The sequence below is a fragment of the Eumetopias jubatus genome, unplaced genomic scaffold, assembly GCF_037043125.1.
Source record: "Eumetopias jubatus isolate StellerSeaLion01/CBP00866 unplaced genomic scaffold, mEumJub1_p1.0 scaffold_11, whole genome shotgun sequence".
Lineage (NCBI taxonomy): Eukaryota > Metazoa > Chordata > Mammalia > Carnivora > Otariidae > Eumetopias > Eumetopias jubatus.
Window position 1 is genome coordinate 25,707,691 of NW_028274817.1, and position 17,630 is coordinate 25,725,320.

The 17,630-nt window shown below is 43.7% G+C and overlaps 1 protein-coding gene across 2 annotated transcripts in view; it reads right to left on the reverse strand.

The window, feature by feature from the left end:
• Nucleotides 1-3,931: 3,931 nt before the first annotated feature.
• The window catches only part of GRIA3 (glutamate ionotropic receptor AMPA type subunit 3), a 272,830-nt gene continuing 259,131 nt past the window's right edge, over nucleotides 3,932-17,630 (reverse strand). Inside the window, exons 14-15 of one of the 2 annotated variants that reach the window (XM_088028930.1) lie at nucleotides 6,716-6,830; nucleotides 3,932-4,177 (exon numbers count right to left, since the gene is read on the reverse strand). In XM_088028930.1, coding sequence (XP_087885056.1) covers nucleotides 3,932-4,177; nucleotides 6,716-6,830 — 361 coding nt within the window. The remainder of the gene's footprint in view (nucleotides 4,178-6,715; nucleotides 6,831-17,630) is intronic. The other variant, XM_028122723.2, reaches the window with a different exon arrangement.

Consider the following 17,630-nt stretch of genomic DNA (forward strand, 5'->3'; position numbering starts at 1 on the left):
TTATATAGAGATGTGCAGAACAACTAACCTGCAGGCTGTATTCTGATTGCAGAACCTGTGGCAGGGGACTGTTTACCTAAGACAGAAGATAAACAGTGTTCTGTGTGGCTTGCTCAATTGAAATCCATTTGACTGCGAGAAGAAAATGTGCCGTTCATTGCTGGAAAGGTGACAGCTTGTCTCTCTTAATACCTACAGCTTTGGTTATTCCAATATGAAAATAGCACATGGACTTTAAAGGGGCAGCACATACCAGAAAGAGGTCAGAACGGTGGTACCCAGGCTTGACATCCATGGGGTCTTTGCTTGGATGTTAGAGGCCTGATTGGGATGCTGATGCTGCCCCCACCGTAGGAGGGATTAACCTGGGCAGGGCATTCATTTGCCCCTGACTCTGAAGCCCGCAGGGCACTCTCCTGCTTCCTCTTCAAGCTCATACCCCTCTCCTCCATCCTTTCCCTCTATACCAAGGGAACCCTTGTTTTTCTCCTGAGCCGACAATTTCCCCAGCAAGAATGTTTATGCATGGGCTGCAGAAGGAAAATTGATCATTTTGAAAATGGGCCACATGGACAAAGTTAACATTTTCTGGGAAGACAAAACGGAACTGTCTTAGGGGAAAAATGGAAATCGTTTCCCTTAACTTCAGGCATCTTGAGGTCTTGAAAATGAGAAGCATTTCAAAAATATTGTTGAAGAAACCAAAGAAGCTAGAAGTAGCTCTTGACAGCAATGGGGAATTTGGGAAGAGTCTCTTAAGACAATTAGCAGAGCCAACTCTAGGGTGCAGGGAATCTGGAACACTCGGCGGCCAGTCACCTGCCGAGGCATGCTTGGGGGCCACCCTTCCAGGAGTTGGTCTTTATTAACCAGGTTTCACCTGGATCATATTTTTGCAGGTGATTTGCCCTGGAGTCAGTTTTCCTGAAGAATTAATGGTACCACAAACTCCTAAGGCGGGCTCTGATAATTAGCAATAAAAGTAAAATCTCAGGGTGCCTCTTGATCTCTGTGCCCCTGCACAGGCGGTGACAGATTGAGGCCAATTCGGAGAACTGGAAGCCTAATAACTAGGTAACAAATAAGTCCTTAGGAGGTCTTCCAGAACTTCGTGGGAATTAAAAGATGGTTGGATATAGGGCTCACCCTTCACTTAACCAACATTACGTGACCAAACTGGCTGAGAACAGCAGAGAGGTTTCTGTTTCCTGCTCAGCTTGCTGTGTGCCTCTTGGACTGACACATGGAAGGATTTTTCTGGCATCCTCTGAGGCTTTTCCTTCTTGTGTGGAGACTTCACATAGACTCAGAGGACAGATTTGTTTGCTGAGGGTTTCCCCAGCTTTTCTTTTCATCCTAGGATGGTTGCCAAGGTGCTAGCTAACTGGGCCCTAACCACATTGGCATTGATGTCTATTAAATGTGATTTTTGCCTCTTTTAGCCTGAATTTTGCCTCACAAAGTGGATCAACCAAGATGACTAAAGGGAAGCCAAGGAGACAGATGTTGTGGCAATCTTGTTTCTGGGTTTCCATTTGGGGACTGCAACATTCTGCCCAGAGGCTTGCCGATCCCCAGCTTTCTCTTTCTTTCTCTTCCTCTCTTTGTCTCTCTCTTCCTCTTTCTGTCCTTCCCCCTCTGCCCTTCCCTCCCTCTTTCCTTTCCTTCCTTAAGTTATATGCCCTGAGATCATTTTCTCTAGAATCTTACTACTCCCTGGACCAGCAGCAGCAACATGGCCTGGGAGATTGTGAGAAATGGAGACTCTCAGGTAGCATCGCAGACCTGTTCAACCTAAACCTGCATTTTCATAAGTTCCCCACGTGATTCATGACATACACTGATGTTTAAGAAGCACTGCTCTGGGGCTTTAACAAGAGACTGAGGCTGTAGTAGTCGAGAAGTAGAGACTATAGCTTCCCGGATGGAATGGCTGGTAATAAAGAGGGTCTGGGGCCTGTGTGACCCCGAGTCCTGATACTTGTCTCAGAAAGATTCTTTTTGGGGAAAGCAGGAGATATTGACTATACAACCTCACATGCAATGTGTAAGAAGTGAGGCACATGCCTTTTTTGGTAAAAAAGTGGGACACAGACTTAGGATCTGCTTTCCATTTGATGGGATCCCGTTGGGATTTCAAGGTTCCTGGAGGCCACCAGGCCATGGGTGGTTAGAGGCAGAATGGTTTAGCAAAGGGAATCCAGCTATGGGAGGAAGGAGGACTGGGTCCTAGTCCTAGAATGGCCACTACCTAGTTGTGTTGCCTTGAGCAAGTCACTCGGCGTGACTGGGTCTTAGTTACCTGAAAGGGAAAACACTTCGTGACCCATTGCCTCAAATGAGGCAATAGATGTGAGAGCACTTGGAAAACTGTTATGCCGATTTCAGATGTATTCTTTCTTTGGATGCCAGTATTTCAGAATTTGGGATATAATTAAGGTAAGCTGAAATCACCCATGTTCTACTCTCTGAAAAAGCAAATCACGTGCCCCGAATTGTAATGGACGTATATAACATACTCAAGAGTAAAATATTGTAAGCACACTGGAACATGAAACACTTGCATGCAAACAATGCTAATTACAGATGGATCTATGTATTGTCCATTCAGCAATGCAATGGGAACACTTGGTGGGTTAGTTCATGTTGTGGCAGAGGGTTGCGGTCTGCAGTAGGAGAGAATAACCAGCAACTTCACCAAACAAGATAATGCTTTCCATGGTGAAGACACATGATTTATGTATGATTTATGTGCATGAAATATTATTTAAAAGGAGGCTGAATTTCGTTCCACAATGTGAAATACAAGGAGATCAAAATGCAAATACTGCATTTGTAGAAACTCGTGAGCATTCAAGGAATTCGTGTTGATGTTGACTCATGAGGTAAAACACCTCCCACCTAGAATGAGGGCTGTGAAGTTGCTAATTGTTCTGTTCCCCTTCAGATAGGTGTGTTAGTGATGACAGATGCACTTGGAGGTAACAAGACTATATTCTCTTAAACACTTCCAGAATGGACAGATTAGCCCACTTCAAGCTTGCCTTTGAACACATCTGAGCTACTGGTTGGGGTAGGGATGGGGGTTTAGCTGTAGCTGCCAGAGTCAAGGTGGCATCAGTCAGGTTCATCTAAGTATAGATTTGGGGCAGCCAACAGCAGGGAGCCTAGACTGTTCTTTGGGAGACACTTACCTGAATATCAATTCCAAGAAAGGGACAACAAAGGAACTCAAAGATTAAAGAAATGGTCTCAGGCTTAGGCTTAAGAGAACCACTGTGCCCTTACAGAAGCACTGCATTTGTCAAGACGTCAGTGCCCCACTCCCATTCCTCACTCTACCATAGGTTCCAGGGCCGCTGCTTTCTCTAGAACTGCACTGTCCAATACGGCAGCCACATGCGACCACTGAACACTCGACAGGTGGCTAGTACGAGTTGAGATGTAGCAGAAGTATAAAATACACCCCAGATTTCTAAGATGTAGCATGAAGAAAATAACATAAACTATCTCATTCACTTTTGATATTGAGAACATGTTGAGATGAGATCTTGGATATGTTAAGGTAAAGAAAATGTAGCATTAAATTAATTTCACTTGTGTTACTTTTAAAAAGTGTGGTGAGTAGAGCACTTCAGATGATACATGGGGTTCACATATGTGGTTCACAAACATTCCCATTGAACAGCGCTGCTCTAGAGAATATCTTCTCCTTTTGGATCACACACCACAGTACGATTACGACGGCGCTATTAGAAAAGCAGCACCGCCTGACAAGAAAGTGCAACCATTGTTCTCAAAGAATCAAATGGTTGCAAAGAACAGACCATACTTGAAACAACAAACTGAAGTAAAAAAACAGAGAGAAAGAGAGAGAGATTAACATATAGTAAGGTAAGGCTGATTAGTTTACTAGACCTTGACCGTACCCCTAGATCTTAACACTCTCTGTTCCATACACGTTGTAGCCTTCTCTGTATGTAGCGTAATTTTGAGTGTTGGTGGCAGGAGCAGGCTTAAAGTTTTGGGTGTTCTTTGTGAGTTTCATGCGTTTGGACTCTGCCCGTGATTTGTAACAGAATTCTATCAAGGCCACCATCATGGCCAGCCCCAGACCTCCGACAAGTATATAGAAAACGCCTGCCACATTGCTCAGGCTCAGAGCGCTGGTCTTGTCCTAAGAGAAATGAACAACGCGATTAGTTCTTGGGGAAAACACAAGCAATGGGACATCACAATACATGACAACTATATAGGATAGTTCTAAGTTGCAAAATAACTAAACATTGATGTAAATAAGTGTTATGAGTCGACTCTGGCAACTGGCTGATGTTTCACAATGGCCTGCAAGATGGTAGATTGTGCTTCTGTTGACAGTTGTGGTCCTCACCTAGCTGTTCATTTACTTTGACTCCTTAATTCCTTTGGTACCTCAAAATGGTGTCAAGGACTAAATAAAACAGCACTTGGGCACGGGAGCAAAAGTGTAAACACAAGCCCAATTCATTCCTCCGCTGGCCGCAAAGTGCCATTTGCCAGAGTTGAGATGTGCCATAATCTCTAGAAATGTAACACTCTTTTCATTTGGGAACTTGAAGCACTCTTTCCCCTCTCTGGCCCGCAACGCCCCTTTCTCCCTCATTCTCCCTGTGACAAACTTGTCAACAACTTGTCTTTAAGATACCAGGTGAGAATATTAGAGGTTCCTGATATTCTTCTCTGAGGAGTTACTTAGCGAGGGTTTGTTTAAAAGGGATTAACTCTCCCCTTTCCCCTGGTGGCTGAGAGATTGCTCCCTTTGGGGACTGGTTGCTGAGCTCGCATCCTCAGGGCAGCAAGTCTTCACGCTGCTGGAACAAGGGCCCAGCACAAAGAATTGGCTCCCTTCCATCTTCCTGAGAATTTAAGGAAAACTGTCAGGAGGACCCACTGGGTCCTGAATTGGCTCCATACAAATCAGAAAGCTTTTCTAAAAGGCTGATGATTAAAAAAAAAAAAAAAAAATCCAGCTCATTTTTAGCTTTACTCCAGGGAATGTAGTGAATTATTAAAAAAAAAAAAATACTATGCTTCTCTGTTTTCTATTTAAAATGGGAGAAAAAAATTGAGGAAGCCGGTCAGTGACTTTCAGGTCGAACTGTGCAAGTCTGACTATCTGCCTGTATGAAAAAGCAAAAACTGAACTGCCGAACAATGGAAAGAAAAAAGTTGGTGCCTTGAGCCCTACCTTGAGGTAGGACACACCAAGGGCCCGGAGCCTTTCTTTGAAAAAAATAAAATAAAATAGCATTTTGTAGTCTTTTTAGAGGGAATGTAACCATTTTGCTGCTGAATGCCGTTGAATGGAATACCCAGATTGTCACATCAGTAAATTGGATATCGTATTGACATGGTAACACAGTGAACAGATAATGGCCACGTCCTAATTCTATTGCTATAGGAGCCAGCACTATACTTGTTTACTTTAATAAGAAGGCCAATTGGAATTGAATTGCATGGTCGGGGAGGGGGTATGTGTGAGCCTCACGTCTACAACAACCTCTCAAATAGTCACTCTTCTAGGGTGAATGACAGGTAACTAGAGAAGTGGGAATTTCTGTCACTTATGAAACAATGGATCATTTCCTTAAGGAGGCTGGCCAGGCTCTCTGCAAGGAATGCCCCACAGTCCACTAGGAAATGGACCAGTTCTGGCAACCCTCCCTCTGCCCTGAGATTGCTCCACGTATGTGGTATTTGACGGGGGAAAAGGACATAGCCTTGGACATAAGCCGCGTTAGGTCATAGCAACAAGAACAGTTTCCATTTCTACGTATTTAAGTTTCACAGAATTCCCTGTCATGGGATGTGGAAAACCAGTAGCAAAATGGTTCACTGCACAGGGAAATGAGTGGCATTTCATGAAATGAATTAACTGATACCACAATATTAGTTCAAAAAAAGGCAAGGCAAAAATTGAAACTAAAAAGAACTTTCTTAGGGGAGCAAAGGGGGCAGGAAGGAGGCGGGGAAGAGTGTTTCATGCTTATCAATGTGATGTTATCCTGACAATGTATACCCTTAAGGAGCATGCGACTAAATTTCAAAAGTATTACGTACAGAGATTCAAATGACACCTTTGGAAGAGAGAAGTGTGACAGACTTAATGATATTTGAGATCCATATAGATGCTGAACTCAATATGACAGCAGCTGGGAGGGGGCTAATCACTCTGCTTACAGAGACCAGTCTTTATTATTTCTTTCTTTGACTGTTTTCACATGGGATCGACATAATGTACAAATAACCAAAGGTATTTACAACTACAAAGTCTCTGACACTGTAAGAGGTTAAGAGAAAGTACTGTCACAACTGGATCTTTTTTTTTTTTTGGTTGTGGTTGTTGTTAGGTTTTCTCTTTGAACTTTCGAAATGTGAAATACAGTAAAACCCCCTTATAACACAGCTCTGTCTTTTCACAGCTTTGGAAGTGCGGTGGGCCTGATTGCGTTCCAATGTCAACACTAGCTCGGTCCGCTCAAGGTCAATGGTTGATGCTCTGCAGCAGGTCTCTGCCAGCGGGGCGCCCACCTCGTGCCTTTAGCGCTGGTGTTATAAAGGGGTCCCACTGTGTCGGGGGGGGTGTGTTGGGAAGGAAAGCCGTTTTGGGGTAGAAAATAAACAGTGGTTCAAAATGTGATTGCTAATCAGTACAAAAAGACCTTCAGCGACTGACCTTACTCCCGGAGTCCTTGGCTCCACATTCCCCCTTATCGTACCACCATTTGTTTTTCAGCTTGTCTAAGATGCCTTGTTCACTGAGTTTCAATACTGCAAGGTTTACAGGCGTTCTTCACGTGGGAAATAACATAAATAACATTATATTATGTTATTTTATGTTATTCAAGCTTCAAACTACTTTAAAACTATAGAAAGCGATAAAGCAGGGGGCCCTGGCCACAGAGTAATTTTAGAACACTGCAGGCAACCTGAGCATTACCTTATAAAAAGTTAACACTACAGCAACGCTATATTTACCAGGGCCTGCCCATATCGCTTTGAGTAATCGGCACACACTGTTAAATAATGAGGATAGAAAAACAGGCACTCCTCAGATAGGCTGTGTGTGGTGGGGAGGGGGTCTCCCCCCAAGTGACAATCGTCCGGCGGCAGCTTGTGGTAGCTTTGTGGCGGAGGTGTGTTAGGTTTGATCTAACCGGGTGTCTTGTTGTACTTCCAGACAGAAAGCAAGCTCTATGGAGGAGCGGGGGGCGGGGGGGGGGGGGGACAAGACAAAAGGATGAATCGGAACAGAAGAGAAAGTAGATTCTATGTACACAACGTGCCTTCTGATTAGTTGTCCTTTATTATACAGATCTGTTGCCCAGATGAAACTGATCTCAGAAAGAACTGTCCTGCAGACATGTCTTCACTCCACAAACTGAATTCTTACGCACATCCTGGCCTTAGGATTGAGAGTGGAACGTGGACCTCTGAGTTGTGGCTGAGAGGGGTTTCAACCACGAGAGAACTGGACTCTGGCTTGTTTCTGTTACTGACTGGCTGTCTCTCTGGTGTGGCCGTAGGTCGGTGGTCAACTCAGATAACGAGAGGGTGAACCAGACTGTTTAAAAATGGATTATTAATATGGCATGGTCTAAGATGGCAAACTGATTCTGCCACTGTGGGTAGTACTGTAGAGAAGCAGTTTAGGTAAGCTGTTCTCCTAAAAGAAGACTTCCTCAACTGAGAGGCTCCTAAAGCTCCAGGAGGCCAGGCCATTGCTCTGTAGCCCTTCGCCTCTTAAAGCATTGGGCCTGCTGTCCGAGCCACTGGGCAGATGCAGGAAACCCTACTGGTCCCAGGTTAAGATTTCTTCTCTTAGAAATTTCTTCAGCTGTAAAATAGGAATAGTGACCTTTACCCCGTCGTCTTTCTAGAGCTAATGGATTTTAAGTAAAGTATCTCTTGTAACTTCAGATAAAAAATGCATTATATTTAGAGGGTGGCATAATTCTATTACAATGCAATAAGCTACTGTGGGTTCAGAGTCACATGAACAATATTGCGAATACTAGTGCATGTTATGCTGAACACCACCAGTTCACAAGGGGGAAAGCAGACACATTTCTGTGACTATGAACATGCCAAAAAATTTCTTAGCTTATTTGGGATATGTTGGAGCCACCAACATATCCGGTCATTGAGAAGACTTCCTGTAGTCCCAGAGATGTGGCCTCTATCGGACCAAGTCCTCGAAGCCTATTTCCTTTCTCTCCCCCTTTGCTGTTGAAAGCAGAGGGACCATCTCATCCTGAGATATTCCGAGAAATGTATCATCATTTAAAAATAATATGCAATTTCAGAGTACTTGAGATTTGAAAAGCTATAAACCTTGAGTGTCAGGGAGGTGACACTTTCTCGGTTGGTGCTGGGCTTGGCAGCCAGAATATGTGCATTTTGTATCTCACCAGGAAATTGAGGTCCTTTTATATTTTAAACAAGTTCCTTCAATCAGTGCTCAGAACCTTAGCCTTCTCAAATGCCAACAGGTTTGGCTTGGGATGCAAAGCAACAAAAGATACTCAAAACTTGGAGCCTCTTTAAGATATTTTTGACAGTGAGAGTTAAGTCTTAGACTTTTAATTTCACTTATTTATTTATGTTTAAAGATTTTCTTTTTGGGTAATCTCTGTGCCCAACATGGGGCTTGAACTTACAATCCTGAGAGGGAGAGTTGCACGCCCCACCGACTGAGGCAGTCAGGTGCCCCAAGTCTAAGACTTTTATTTTATTTTATTATTTATTTATTTATTTATTTATTTATTTATTTTAAGATTTTATTTATTTGACAGAGAGAGACAGCGAGAGAGGGAACACAAGCAGGGGGAATGGGAGAGGGAGAAGCAGGCTTCCCGCTGAGCAGGGAGCCCGATGCGGGGCTCGATCCCAGGACCCTGGGATCATGACCTGAGCCGAAGGCAGACGTCTAACGACTGAGCCACCCAGGCGCCCCAAGTCTAAGATTTTTAAAGGACAGACAGGCCATCTATGGCCCTGAGATCAGTGTTGGAACTGCCTTCTCTCCTACTTCCCACTGTCTGGCCCCCTTCTGTTTCTCCTTTCCCCTTATTAGTTTTTGTTTTATCACCAGCTCACCCCCAGTGCTATGCCTTAAGCCAGGCACTGGCACCCAGGTTCCGATGGTAGGGGGATGCTTCCCAATGGCACCAGGGTGCCTGATTCCATCAGGAGCCCAGCACAAAGTACTAAGCATTTTCTTTCTCCTTTCTGTGCTTCCCCCTTTCTTATTGTACAGGGCGCAGCGCCCTCCCGCTGCTCTCTGATGAAGCCCTTACTGGTCCCTGTCCTCCCTCAAGTTACTATGTTCTTCAGATGACTTCATTCAATTTCCTTAGGACAGTGGCTCTTACTGGATCTCCGGAACAGAGCAGTGTGATTAAAGGCACTCACGCTATGGTCCAAATAGAGATATCTCCCTAGAGAGCCTGGGTTTTAAAGAAGGTTGTCAACCATTAAGTGAGCTAGGTTGATAAGAGTGTTACATGTTAGTTTAGGGGATAGTTCTCAAAGTGTGGCCCAAGAACCCCCAGAGGATCCCTGAAACCTTTTCATCAGAGGGTCCCCATGATCAAAACTATTTTTCTAATGATACTAAGACCTTCCTTGCCCTTCTCACTCTCATTGCCTCCTGCTGCACAGTGGAGTTTCCTGGAGGCTTCACAACATGTGATCTTGCAACAGATTGAAGGAAAAAGCAGAAATGAGAATCCTATTCTCTTCTATGAAGCCAGATATTAAAGCGATTTGCAAACTCATAGGACAGTGCCGCTCCTTACTAATTTTGTTTTGGAAAACTAAGTCAGTTTTCATAAAAAGTATGTTATTTATGTTAACATATATTGGGTTTATTATTTTAAAATAAATTAATGAATACATGCTTTTAAAATGCCATTTTAATTTCTGGTATGGTAAATATTAGTAGGTATAACACACATAAACAAAATCTTTTGGGAGTTCCCTATAGTTTTTAAGGGGTCCTGGGACAAAGCAGAATTTGTGAAGCACCGGTTTGGGAGGAGGGAAGGCTTTTCCTGTGCCAGGGCTTATCCTAGGTTGCCACCATCCACTCTTGCCCAAACCCAGGCTCAGTATGTCAGCAGTTTAGAATGCCACTTCTGACAAATGGCCTGGCCCTCCCCAAGGCCATCCAGTGGCCTCCACAGAAAGGCTGGTAACCGCTCTCCACGTCTGTGGCCTCCGTGGTTACCATGGAGGTTACCTTAGGGCAAAGGTTCTCAATCAGGGGTCCTTTTGTCTTCCAGGGGCTATTCGGCAATGTCTAGAGTCACTTCTCATTGTCACAACTGAGTGGGGTGACACCACGGGCATCTAGTGGATAGAGGCTGGGGATGCTGCTAGACACCCTACCGTGCACATGACAGCCCCCCACCCCAGAGTCCCCAGGGTCAGCTGGGCTGAGGTTGAGAAACCCTGCCTTAGAGCATCCAGACCTCATCCGGTGCCCCGGGACTTTAGAGAAACCTGACAAATGATATACTTTTAGAAGTTTAGTCTTTGGGGGAAAAAAAATCCCAGGGCTTATGAAATCTGGCAGGGAACCAATGTGCGTTTGGGAATTTCTAAATAAAAATGAAGGAGAAAAACAAACATTTCAAGCAGGAGCACAGCCAAGGAGCATAAAAGCTGTAATCAGAAATCACTGCCAGGATTTTCTTTCTTACTGTACCTTACGGGATGTATTGCCCAGCTCAATCCGAACCAACCGCATGTGCTGACACCCTCCCCCAACACACACATGCACGCACGCACAATTTGAGATTTTAAAGGAAGAGGATTTAGGTGGGCATTTGGTCATTTTAAATGTCGCTTTCTCCATGAAGCCATTTTCGCTCCCCACCTCAGTATTTTCTCCCCTCCTTATTATTTGCACCCATGTCTCATAACTCCCCCTAAACTGTGTGCTTCTCAAGAGCAGGGACCGTGGCTTACATATTGGTATCCCCGCTTAGAATTGTTCTCTCAACAAATGCTTGTTGAATAGATAACTCTCTTTTAGCGTTTTGCTTTTCAGCCTGGGAATCTCACAAAATTATCATACTTCTACTTATTGTTCGAATTTAATGATCACCCTAAGAAGGGAGATTTATGGCCTCTACTTGGTAAGTAAAGAAACCCAAGCACAGATAGGTTAAGCAACCTGCTCAAGCCTGCACAGCAAATGATGGGGCAGGCCAGAGGGCAAATGAATATCTGTTCAACTCTGTACAGTGCATTTTCCAATGGAACACACGAAAGGGTGGCAGTCCTCTTTATTTTTGTTCTTCGTGCTTGGATGTTCCTAATGAAGTTTGTCTTTGGGGACCACCATACTCCACATAGCTATCAACCTAGCAAGGGCATATCTGGTGGCTGGGGCCTTTCACTGCTGCCATAGGTCTCCAAGGGAAGGCTTCAGAGCAGTTACTGCAGGCCCTTAACTGATACCTCAGAGAATTATAAGTCAGAAATATTTATTGTACTCACCTCAACAGAGAACAGAAAGAATTAAACAAACTAGGTCAGATTCCTATCATGGAAATTAGTCAGGCATTCTCCCCTTTGGCGGGCTTGCTATGAACGTTTTGCTGAGTACAGCGCTCCCAAGACGAAGGCAAGGGTCCAGGAGAGCTTTGTGGTGTAATTTCAGGAGGTCTGGGAAGTGTCCCCCGCTCCAAAAATATTTTCCTCATGGGGACCTGAAATTCGCATACCTTTAAGTGTGCGCAACATTCCTTGTTAAAATACAAAGCTTCTTTGGGAAATGGGACATGGACCAGAGTAACTATTTACAAACTCCAACACTCTATTCCGTTTTGTTTAAAAACTGTTCGGGGAGGAAGAGTGTAAAGCTCCCCCTAAGAAGAGAACGATCCGCAGCACCTGAAGTCATAGGAATGTGTACGGACTGGTGAGCAGATGGAGAGCATAAGAACAGAGGTGAATTAGCGTCATTTGAAAGCACATGAAGCTTTCCTGAGCATGGAGAATAGTCATGGAGTGACATCTATTTTTTCTATACCGTGGGATAGGTCATCTCTCCATACACTAGCTGTATGTAATATAAATCATAATGTTTTGAAAATGAGTCCTACTTTGGAAAAAAAAAAAACCCGTAACTGGCTGATACAGATTTTTGCTTATCTCTGCCATCCACACCTGGCAGGACCTCAGCTACAAAGGACGGTGCTCATGAATCCAAGGCATCCAGGCCTGGGTGGTGGGTGTCCAGGTTTCCAGCTCATTCCTGGCATGTGCCAGCTGGGTCAGTGTTAACTTAGTGATGGCCAGTGTTACATACAGAGACAGTTTTAGGATAAGAAGACCATTGCCTTTACTGTGAATGTGGAAACTGTTTACTTAAAAAAAAAGTAACTAAAATTTTTGATATATTTCAAAAGAAGTGTCCTATTTCTTTTTCAATTTTGAGTTCAGGAAATACCCCAAAATAGGTAGTCTGGAGCCATGAACAAAGAACAGAGAAGTGTGGGGAGAGCAATGCAAGGGTGCTGAGTTTTCCCAGAGTGGGAAAGAAGGAAAAAATGGCCTAGTGAATTAATGACCAAGTTGCTTCCTCCCAATGGTGATCCTGGAAGTGTTGATATAAAAATCTGTACTGTGGCTATGTCTCTGAGCCTGAAAAATACAGGATCCCAGGGGCAGTATGATATATCTGCCCAAGAGACTATGGGATGGATTCTGCTCTGAATGGCTTCACTTCTCCTTTCTGAGCAGGGACACCTAAAGAGCAAATGCCTGTTTAATTAATGATGCCAGAAGATCTTCAATGGTGCCCTTAGGAGGGGTGGATATATGTATAAATACATAGCTTACAGAGACAGACAAGGAGATCACAGAGAAGTAAAAGAAATATATGAGTAAGCATGATGTATTTGCATAGTTAGTGAAGAACCTGCTCTAACAACCCAACATCTGGATGATGACAATGGAAGCTTATCACAACCTAAGCTGGAAGCCCTCCCCTCACCCCATGCCTCATCTAAACCTCACTCCAACTTACTGACCCTTGCTTCTTGGTACCTAGTGATTTTTTTCCTGTTGAGTGACTTCTTAGAATTGTCTTCAGCCCAGTGGAGGGAGGATTGCCAGCCATCCTCTCTTTCACTGGTTTTTCTACTGAAGATATTTCAGGTTCTCACGGGGACAAGTCACTTTTCCCAATTGCTCACTTGCTTCCCTCACCTTTTCTGAAAAACTCCTAGCATCATTCAGGAAATCACAGGCATGTGCAGACAGGCAGCTAGAGACATCTCTGCCCAGGTAGGTCTTGATTTATTAAGTTGAAGCCAATTGATGACCAAGCAAGAGAAGATTCTTTGCTAGATAAAAGGATTTACTCTAAGGTCCTTTATATTCTTTTCTGTTGGTTATCGTGGGATAGGTCACCTCTCCATACACTAGCTGTTGGAGGTCATCGTAGTTCAGTATATGCCCTAGGCTACACTAGAATCTGGAGCCCTTAAAAAAAAATCTCTATCCAATTCTTTCACAGGGCTTTTTGGATGCAGGACTCTAGGAGAATGAGGATTTAAGTCATTTCAATCCTTCTACCCTTGGATCAGCCTGAGCTTTCTCCACAACCTGGGAGCATGTTCCATACGACTGCTGGCATTACTGGGCTCTGGCCACCCAGGCAACCCTCAGCCCCCAGGGGCAGCTACAATGATTTGCAGAGTTATGCAGAGCTTAGCTGCTAGAAGCTCCCTCTGAGTGAGAATTTATATCTATGTAGTTCACAAATGTAGCTGAGACCTATTTAACTCCTTGCTAATTAGACCATAATTTAATGCAAGTGCAAAGAGCAAATTCAATAATGCATGCATATAACATGAGGAGTTGAAAGCTGTGAGTCATTTTACTAAGGGCCTAACAATGCTAGTGACTGAAACCTATTGATGAGCATCTATGCTAGAGAAGCAGCTCCAGAAGTCACTTGTGGATATGTGAGTAAAGCCAATGCATTTATAGATGATAATCTCTTAGATCAAACTGATAGACCCCTTGAGTCCACAAGTTGTGAATTTCACTGATGGACTTCTGCCAAACCGGGACTTTGTCCAACCTCTCCCTTTAGAACAGGAATCCAAAACCATTATTGGTTGTGGACTAACTCACACAACCCAATTTGTTTGGGAGGACTTCTTACTCCATTTGTCCCTGATAGAGAGAAGGAGCTCAGGGAAGATGCTAAGCATCTGGAGAAGCCAGTTTTGGTTAAAACGTGGCCACAGATACTTCCCCAAGTCATAATTGATATGATGCACTTGAAAACTCTGTTTTAAGAGCCATTAAAAACTCAAACTATCAAATTTGGTTGGGCTTTACGACTTATAAATGTGTTTCCTTTAGTTCATCCCAATGGCACCAAGAAAGAAAAACCTAGCCAGACAAGACAGAAACCGATCTCACGTTAGATCAGAAACTCACATGACACGTGTTTCTGAAGACGTCGAGTTCATGCCCCGACTCTAGGCAAAATGTTCATTGAGAGTTTAATCTGATGGGTGTCGGTATCTTCTTTTCTCCCCAAAAGCCCTCTCTTGAGCATGACCCATAGAAAAATAATCAGTCTTAGCTTACGCTCCATTAGATTGCAACAAATGGGCTCTATCTGTCAGATCTGAAAGCTGACTACCGGTTGCCAGGCCAGGACCCATTCCATCCTTTCCTAGCACGCAGTCCAGCATCCACTTCTCTGCCCTTTCCAGCAGTGAGGCTATGTAAGACACACCAGCAGACTCAGTCTCTCCCTCTCATTCTCTCTTGCTCTCTCTCTCGCTCTCTTTTTTAGATGTAAAGTATGCCATTGCCTTCAGTTTGTATTTTGAGAAATATTTGCTTCAAGGCCAGATGAAATTAAGCTTTATGGGGAATTTAGTGCTTGCAACACACTTTTGCCACCTGCGACCAATGGGGATTTGCCTCACGTGCCAAGGGCCAAATGCTGTACCGCTCTCTAGAAAGTCAAAAGAGAATGGATTTCCATTGTTCTCCATAAATTTGCCCCCACCCTTCTCCACCAACTTCAGCTCCCACCCTCATTGCATATATTTCAATCATTTCAAATCTTTCACGTCTCGGTTCCATGGCTGTCTTGCCTTTCGGAGAGTGTAGTTCTATAACCTTCTCTCCAGATGAAAGGAAACCAAATGATCTCGTCTTAGTGGGGCAGAAAGGGTAGAGACACACACCATTTCACTCTGCCTCTGTGGCCGTGTCTCTCCTGTCGGCAATTGTATAATAGCATTCTTACCTGCAGGCTTTTCTCTCCTGCTGTTCTTTCAGTGGCTCAGGTGTTGAACATTTTAGTCATTATTTGTCAATAAGAAACACATTCAAGTTATCAGGATAACACCAAAGGCAAATCATCATGTCTTAATCATAGAAATCATGTTAAGGCCACGCAATTCCCAAAAAAAAAAAAAATCGCTAGAATGGATTAATTAAAACAATTTTTTTTTCTGGACTACAACTTTTTCCTGGTGGTAGAATTGATTCTTTAACACCATCTGGCAAAAATCAGTGGTTTTGGCAGTCACTGGACTGGTTCAGTTCCTAAGGCAAAAAAGGTCCCTTGCTTGAAGCAGCCACTTGAGAGAAAGTGAGGGTTTGCTCTTGGGAAGAAGACCTGAGTAAAGTTCAAGGAGCAAATTTAGTCACTACCAGCAAAGAAAACTGTCAGGTTCTTCATACTTCCAGGAGGCAGCACCAGCACAGAGACATGCAAACCAACGAAGAGCATAATATACTCACCCTACTCCTTGATCCCAAACCAGTCTCGGTGATTCACAGGAACTTCTTCTAAGACCCAGGAAGTGCCATCGATCTGTAATGATTCTTGCCTACACACATAACAGTGTCAATAAAGAGTCATTGGGATCCATCTTAACCCTGGGCATCCAAAATGTCTACCTTTAGGGATGGCTTCTGCCAATAAAAGGTCCATCTTGTTGCAGGTAAAAGGCAGATGCAGATTCACATCCATGACCCAAGGCCCAAGAATGTCAAAGAATTCTGGGTGTGGAAGAGAAGTGGTTAAGAGATGGTGGCATGGGAGAGGAGGATTGTAGACATACATGGAAGAAGAAATACACACAAAACTGAGGCTCTCACTTATACATATGGGAAACATAGTATCATCTCATTCAGCTAAGGGCCACCAAATAGGAAGCTGAGGGCATTTGAAAGTGGGCTGTTCTAAAGTATAACTTTTTACCGTCTTTGAATATGAGACTTGCTAAGCAAATGCAGGAGATCAAAAACATGATTGCTGGTGATAGGAAGGAAGGACGCGTTTGAATTTCTTAAGAGAACAAACTCTTTTTAGGTCCTTTGAAAGCACCCACATGAAAAGAAACACAACTAATTTTAATTGCAAGCCACTTTTTGAATTTAGGAAAACAAGTTCCCTAAATGCTTTCCTAGCGTCACAGTGGTTATTCTAGTCCCTATATAGTTTTGAAGATAACAAAGCTGCATTTCTCTAATGAGGTTCTTCTATAAATCATAATGATCATTCAACCATTTCTTTACTTAATCAAAGTTTAACTGCATCTCTCCCATTGTCATCCCTTACTTCCTGATGTGCCTTGCAAGGTAAGGTACTGGTCGTGCAACTCTCCTTCCAGTCAAGGGGTTCAGGGTGGTTCCATTGAAATATTCTGTTCCAGTGTTCCCCAAAGCACACAAAGCATGCTGACTGTCAGCTTGGAAAATACGGACACTAGAAGTCTAAATTCCTGGATAGAACTAAAGCCGGGACAATTTTAGGGTGAGGTGGGGGGAGGGCTTACAAAGCCTTGTCCCCCCAGGCACAGGTAGCTTGTTTCATAGAGCAGACCCCCTCTAGGAAGGTACAGCTACACAGGAAAGCTAAGCTGGTGCACTTTCCCCAAGATTAAGGGAGTGAAGCAGGGTAAGCGGGGGCGGAATCAGAAGAATTTGAAAGTTTGAGGCGACTGGCAGCTGTGGAGGGAGGCTAATGTGCTTATTTGGTAATTCAGCAGCTAAATCCCTATTCTGCTGTGATTTACAGAGACAGACTTTCACTGGCTATGTCACAAGCCCCCCCGTGATCTGGGTTTATCGCTGGAACAACCTACTGGCTCTTAATTACCGCATTTACACAACACATTGTAATAACGCACTAACACAAAAGGGTGACTTGCAGGTTAAAAAATTCCCAAACCACGGCTCTAATTTTCATGATCCTTGGCTGTACATTTATAGTCCATCAAGGAAGGGTCAGGTCTGATTTGTTTGGGTCCTATTAGCCCAGGTTCAGGAAATGGCTAAAACAGAAGCAGGATTTCGGTGCAGGGGCCACCTCAGTGGCTGACCTTGTCTTAATTCCTTGCATTCTGAAAATGAGATAAAATCAGGGAAATGAAAGAAAATAAATATCTGTTGTATTAGTTTAAGCATGTGCACATTTAAAACAGCCTGAAAAATTGCCGGTTCCGCTTCCTTCCGTAGAAGGGTAACTTTTTGAGAATAGGCTGAAAATTCATGATGTCTCATGCCGGGGGGGAAAAGTCAACAATTTAACA